Source organism: Rutidosis leptorrhynchoides, chromosome 6, assembly GCF_046630445.1.
Source record: "Rutidosis leptorrhynchoides isolate AG116_Rl617_1_P2 chromosome 6, CSIRO_AGI_Rlap_v1, whole genome shotgun sequence".
NCBI lineage: Eukaryota > Viridiplantae > Streptophyta > Magnoliopsida > Asterales > Asteraceae > Rutidosis > Rutidosis leptorrhynchoides.
This window is the reverse complement of record NC_092338.1, coordinates 149,587,521-149,594,449: the sequence shown is the minus strand read 5'-3', so window position 1 is coordinate 149,594,449 and position 6,929 is coordinate 149,587,521. Positions and strand designations below refer to the sequence as shown.

Below are 6,929 nucleotides of genomic sequence, written 5' to 3'. Positions count from 1 at the left end.
ACATCGAACACTTGGTGTGCAACATAACTTATAAATCAATTTCGACATAATAAATGAGTAATCGAACGAGAATAGTTAAAAAGGATAAACTTACCTGATCTTGTGACATCTTGATGGAGTTTTTTGTCGGTTTTTTTATCTCTTCCTTTATCTCAGAAAGCCAATCGTGGTGGTGATGGTGATGGTGATGGTGATGGTGTGGTGGCGGAGATGATGTACTGATGGTGGTGGTGATGGTGATTATGGTGGTGGTAGTGATGTAGTGGCGATTCTCAGAAGAAGGGTCGCAAGGGTAGACGGGTCGCAAGGGGGTCGTAAGTGCAAGGTTCTTCGTAATCGTCGTCGGTCGCAAAGAGGTCGCAAGGAGTCAGTCTGTTGGTGTGTTTGTGTATGGGGTGTCTGTTTCGTATATTTGACCTAATTTATTAAGACTAGGACGCAAGGACGCAAGTCGCAAGGTCGCTTGCGCCTTGCGCGGGCAATTTGTCAAATTTTTTTTTTTTTTTTTTGGGTTTCAGCTCAGAAAGGGGTAAAAAAAATGGGTAAATAGGTGATTGGCCCCAGAAATAAATACTAGTACGGAGTAGTTCCCTCTTAATGTTTGGTGAGTTGAAGAACTATAAGTAGTTGGCCTTTGAAGTAGATTTAGCCCAAAGCAGCGGAGCCCAACCCAGAATTTAACCCTAGAAAAAGTTTGGATAGCAGAAATAAATAGTCCGGTGTAGTTCCTTCTTAATGTTTGTCGAGTTGAAGAATAAGTAGTTGGGCCTTTCTAGTAGTTCCTTGTGTTTTTTCGAGTAGGTTTGCTTTTTTTATTAATTGATAACTACAAATATGAAAATTCTGATCTATGTTTTAATACATTTTCTTATTTGGATGTTGAGAATAACATGCTTTACATATGTTCTAAAGAGCTATGCTAATGTGAAAATAGTAAACTGGAGAATTTTTCTGCAAGTAAACACATTATAAGCTTGCTTTGTTTTGTTCATGTGTAAGAAAACTTGGTAGTTAATACTCCGTATTATACAGTATAAGTTTGTACAATTGCTGTGCCATGTGGTATATTTTAGTTGTTATGATTTACCCGCACAAGGCCCAAAAATATTGATTATGCTTATTGGTTTATGCATCTAAAAGCTCATAAGCATATCAATATAAGTTTGTTCTAACACATCATCTAGCTTATTAGATTAAGTTAACAAGTTTAAGCTATAAGGTCTGAATAAATTAATCCAAACACCTTCAAAGTATTTGTTGCATATGATTTCATTTTAGACTCACAAATTATGTTTGACTCCAGATGGAATTCACAAAAATATGCTTATATTTAATTATCTTTTTTACCTGATGGATGACTGCAGGTCAAAACATTAGGAAGTTGGTTAAGGATGGATTCATCATTAGGAAGCCAACTAAGATTCACTCTAGATTGCGTGCTCATCGCATGATGAGGCAAAACGAAAGGGTCGACACTCTGGATACGGTACATTTTTAGTAACTGTTTTGATATTTGGATGTTTAATTTTGTTACTGAACTACACAAAGTTGAAGACTTTATGCTACCAATTATATGTAGATGATTTTATGCTCATTGTGTTTTGTACTGTAATTGGATGGATATTAGGTAAGCGAAAGGGTACGGGGGAGCAAGGTTGCCAACAAAGACTTTGTGGATGAGGAAAATGAGAGTCCTTAGGCGTTTACTTACCAAGTACCGAGAGGCTAAGAAGATCGACAAGCATATGTATCATGACATGTACATGAAGGTCAAGGGTAACGTTTTTAATAATAAGCGTGTTGATGGAAAGCATTCACAAATCGAAGGCTGGGAAGGCTAGAGAAAAGACGCTCGCTGACCAATTTGAGGCTAAGCGTGTGAAGAACAAGGCCAACAGGGAAAGGAAGCTGGCTCGTCGGGAGGTGCGTTTCGCTCAGGTATTGTAATATGTTTACTTTCTTTGCCTCTTTTGGATAATGTGGTCTTACACCTACACTTAGCAAAATTTTAACTTATGATATTTTGTTATAATGCGGTTCCAATTCATATAGTCAAAGAAATACATATGCTTTCGCCTTTTTTATTCATTGATATTAGTATGGGATCCGTTAGGTACAAGTTACACCTAGCCTTAAATACCCACATCCACAAATTCAAATGCTTGAGGTTTGTACGAGCAGTACATTATTACATTTTATATGGTCATCTTCATCGCTCAAACCAGTTAAACCAATCCAGTAATAACTAATAACGAACCAACATTCACTTTTTTAACAGAAATGCATTCTTTCAGTATATAACTTTGTTAATGTATCATCGATTCAAAGATACCATCATACTACCGTCAATTTTTTGTCATGACATGTGTATGCATGATGCACAAAGGCCATTAATGGATATTCATCTTTATAATTTGATCTTCATCTTGTTAGTAACTTGATAATGTGCCATTTGCTACATATTTTACTTGTTACATACTTCTATTATAAAGAGGGAATGAAGCAGCCCCTTTGTATTCTTCTCTCTCAAGGTGTCGGTGGTTGATGAGTTCACCACTGCCTTTATGGGTTTTTGGGTTATGAACCATTCGGGGAACAAGTTGTTGCAAGGCGCCGGCGGGGTCATTTCGATCGTTGCAGTGACCTAATTTCACAAGGAATGCAACTGTTGTACCCTTGCCTAACCCTCCACTCTCAATCCAAATGTGTCCTCCCATCAGATTTACAAACCTGAATATCATGGTTGTTCTATAATAACACAAAGGGCAGTTAAACAATGAATTGAGTACAAAAGAATTATCTAATACCTTTTGCAAATTGCGAGTCCAAGGCCTGCGCCAGTACCACTTTTACCGGACGCACTGCGAGGCTCTGAAAATTTTGTAAATATGTGCGGAATGTCTTGTTGCTTGATGCCAGACCCAGAATCCTTCACCTGCATTGAGAAGTCATTTTGTAATTGATGTTTGTTTCAAATAATGATTAGGTAATGGGTCAAAACAGGTCATAGCAAGTTAACCCATAATCACTAGTCCATATTAAGGCTTTCTTGATCCATCAGAAATTATCACAGTAATCATCTAATTTTCTTAAGTTAAAGTGTATGCATAAAAAGTACACTTTGGGTGCTTTTGATCCGTTTTACACGTTTTGACCCGTTCCAATTTTGGTTAAATTCTTGATTCACCCATGTTTTGAGATGAAAATTATTGGATAGTAACACAAGTTGACCCATTCACAAGCAAATGGGTTGAGATGATAAACCGACCTGCACAAGTAAGTAGAAAAGGCCATCAGTTGACGTGGGGCAAAATTCAGGAGTTTGCCACTCTTGTAGATACTCTGGACTCAAAACAGATGCTTGAACCGAAACATGACCCCCTTTGGTGAACTTAACCGCATTGCCAACAACGTTCAATATTATTTGCATAAGTCGTTTTTCATCTCCAATACCATAAGCAGGTAGATCCAGATCACAATTTAATGCCATGGATGTGTTTTTAACAGATGCAATAGGATTTATCAGTCTAACAACCTACACACAACAATAAGTCATAATTAGCCTATTTGTGCATGCCAGAGCGTTCAGACTTCATACCAAAAAGGTTGCAAAAATCGCTACTTGGGGAGTACTCGGTCGGGACTTTTTAGGGAGTACTTGGCAACTCGGGCAGTACTCGGATGTTGACCAAGTTTGACTTTTACTAATTTTGACCGAGTTTTGACCAGTGGTTCGAGTTTTGACAGAATTTTGACCGATTTTTCCGAGTAATTCCGAGATTTGTCCGATGTTGACCAAGTTTGACCGAGTACTTGCCGAGTTGCAAAAACCGAGCACTCGCAGAGTAATCCTAGTTCTGCAACACAACATACCAAAGAGCACTGTTTTAAAAAACCCTGATTAATCTCGATTAATCCCCGATTACTCCTTTTGAAGAACAGTCTGTTCCGATTTTTCAAAATCCGTTTAATTAATCGGTCAACGTCGTTTAATGTGTCATAATCAAATTTGTTGATCAAAGTCGGTCAACGTCAAAATTTGGTCAACATTTTACCATGAATTTAAACTAGAATAGAGTTTTTGGATCAAAATGAACAATTTTAAACAATTATGTTAAAGTTTATGTTTATGGTTTTTTTTTCAATAATTACACATAAAATTTTGAAATTTAATATTCAAATGTATAAAAGTACAATCCAATTAATCCCCAAGTTTCTGATTATTCCTTCCGAATAGTGAATTTTGCAACTTTGCTGAAGAGTTTAAGCAAGAACTAACCTCTGTGAGTAGACCGTGAAGGTTAAAGACTTGATTATCCAATTCTAGGCTACCGTCTTCGAGCCTCGAAAGGTCAAGAACGTCATTTACGAGTGCTGCTAAAAGGTTACTACTTTTAAGGATGGTCTCTATCATAGCCCTTTGATCTGGAGTGAGTTCGGTTTCCAATAGAAGTGATGAAAGTGCTATAATTGCATGCATAGGTGTTCTCATTTCATGATTCATGACAGCAAGAAAATCATTACGAGCATGAATAGCCATCTCTGCTTCTTGTCGAGCCAAATTCAAAGCAAAATTCTGATCCATTAGCTGGTCGCGGGCCCGCATCGATTCTTCTAGGATTGCAGCATGAGAAAGAGCCACCGCAACCTAAGAAAAAAGTCATAGTAAGGGTGCATTTGATAAAACTGAATGACTAACCGCTGAATGGTTCATAATATGAATGATTCAAAGGTTCTGAATGAAGATGATTCTGAATGACAATAACCTGTTTGATAATCATTTTGAACGAATAATGTGAATGATGTAAAATTACCTTATTAACCTTCGACATGGATAAAAACTACCATATATTTGTTTCATATAGTTGTTTAATAATTGTTCTCGATATAATTTAAAGAGAATATTACATAAAATTTAGGTGCTTAATGGTTAATGGTTAAGAGAGAATTTCATCTCTGAATGGTTCAACACTAATACTAAACAACACCATTTGTCATTAAGAGGTTAGAAATAAACGTGCTGAATGGTTCATCATTCAGCGCTGAACCATTCAATTAAGAGGTAAACAAACGCAACATATGTTTAGCACTCGCATAAATACAACAAATTGAAATTAAATAATTAGTGACAAATAAAAGGTAACAGCTACAAACACAATATTAGGACAGTAAGCAACACACCTGGTCAGCAACAACAGTAACAAGTTCCAACTCATGATCGCGCCATTTTCTTACACCGTTTAAAGGGAGAATCAAAACCATAATAGCATAACTTTTTGCAGAGTTATCAGGCCAATTATCAATTTCAAAATTCGAGAGATGCAACAGGGGAACACGAACAGCAACAACTTCAGGCACAATATACGATCCAACAGGGGTTCTAATCCTAGCCAACGGACAATTATGTGGAATCCTTATCGCTTCAGCACTATTAAACACCTCGCTAATTATCGGGAGATTATTCGGAACAGTAGACCCGAACGGTATCAGATTATGCAAAGAATGTGAAAGCTGAAGTATCATACCCTTTCGTGATGGCATCCACAACACACATTCTTCAAGATCCAAAGTCCTACCGAGCTCGATAAGAGTAGTTTTCAATATCGTGTGCCTATCAAGTGTGCTTCGAATTTCATGTGTAAGCATTCTAACATGTCTTCCAGTTTCCTCCTGCTTAATGATTAATCCCATTTCTCGATCGAGATCTTCAGCTCGTTGTTTTAAAAACAATTCCCTTGTTTTAACACTTAATAAATCAGGTATGATATGAACAAGCATTAAAGCAGTTACACATGATACGAAAGCGGTTGACAGTTTGGCAACAGTCATAACAATAGCAACAGTTTTCGAGTGCGGTGCAAACGTCCAAAGATTAATAAAATGTGTAGCTCCACAGAGAACAATAAAAGCACCAAACTGCATAAGAACCCATCTATACGGAAAGAATGCGGACTTTTGAACGAAATATATAAGTTCCAATGGAATCGAGAAATACGCAAACGCGATAAAGAAATCAGATATGTACTGATACTTCACTAAAAGCTCATCTGCAGGCCATTGTGTCTCAAAGCAATCACATGAATCCATCCTCCCTTTACGCTTTTAACGAAATCTGTGACATAAATTATATAATTCAGATCCTCATTATCTGCTTCTTATCATAAACTTTACAGATCTTAATCATGTTATTATAGGTTAAAAACGAAAAAGGAAAACATATATAATACACACACACACACAGAGTTTGAAAAATTGGTAAAAATTGTATAATTTTTTATATCTCTACTAAATTGTTTTAAAAATAATCTAAGTATTAAATTAGGCAAATTTTCACCCTTTTTGTACATCTAGATACATTTATGGATTTGTGACTTATATACTAAAACACTTCTATTACTATTATTACTATTACAATTACAATTTACAATAAAGTTACAATAACATAACAATAAAGATAAAATTAATAAAAAAACATTGTATATTTTATAAATTCGCAAAATTTTTGTTGCGTTAATCGTATACTTACTGAAGATCATCATCGCCTTAGTTATCATCGATCTGGTCGACATTATATTGAAAATTAAACAAATCAAACACATATTAGGGCAAATGAAGTGAAAGTTAAGTAAAAATTGCAGAAACTATTAGCCAGTAGGTGATCGATTTTAGAGAATAACGGTAATTAATTACAGTACGTAATTGAATAAAGATATATATAAGTTTTCATTAGAAATTAATTATAATTATAAAAAATGTTAATCACCTCGAGGGAGAAGAGCTGATAATTGTTGGAGCTATAATAGTAGCACTACTTTTAGTTGTTGCTCCATTTTACAGAAACTTTCCCATTTGTGGAAACACTTTTTATGGATTTTATTAATTTCGTTAAAAAATATAGATATAGATAGATTTGAATATATAGATATATA

General features: G+C 35.6%; 1 protein-coding gene across 1 annotated transcript; it reads right to left on the bottom strand.

Moving 5' to 3' along the window:
* Positions 1-2,074: 2,074 nt before the first annotated feature.
* Positions 2,075-6,218, bottom strand: LOC139851584 (ethylene response sensor 1). Its single transcript, XM_071840662.1, has 5 exons — positions 5,182-6,218; positions 4,280-4,648; positions 3,269-3,535; positions 2,808-2,935; positions 2,075-2,730 (listed from the first exon to the last, which is right to left on the bottom strand). The coding sequence occupies exons 1-5, from the start codon at positions 6,085-6,087 to the stop codon at positions 2,472-2,474; spliced, it is 1,929 nt and encodes a 642-aa protein (XP_071696763.1). The 5' UTR covers positions 6,088-6,218; the 3' UTR covers positions 2,075-2,471.
* Positions 6,219-6,929: the final 711 nt, after the last annotated feature.

Excerpts from the sequence above, each read along its gene's own strand:
- LOC139851584 (XM_071840662.1), bottom strand. The coding sequence starts at position 6,087 with ATGGATTCATGTGATTGCTTTGAGACACAATGGCCTGCAGATGAGCTT. Across the intron at positions 3,536-4,279 it reads TTCACGGTCTACTCACAGAG|GTTGTTAGACTGATAAATCC; the intron begins GTTAGTTCTTGC and ends TGTTGTGTGTAG. Across the intron at positions 2,731-2,807 it reads GGACTCGCAATTTGCAAAAG|GTTTGTAAATCTGATGGGAG; the intron begins GTATTAGATAAT and ends CATGATATTCAG.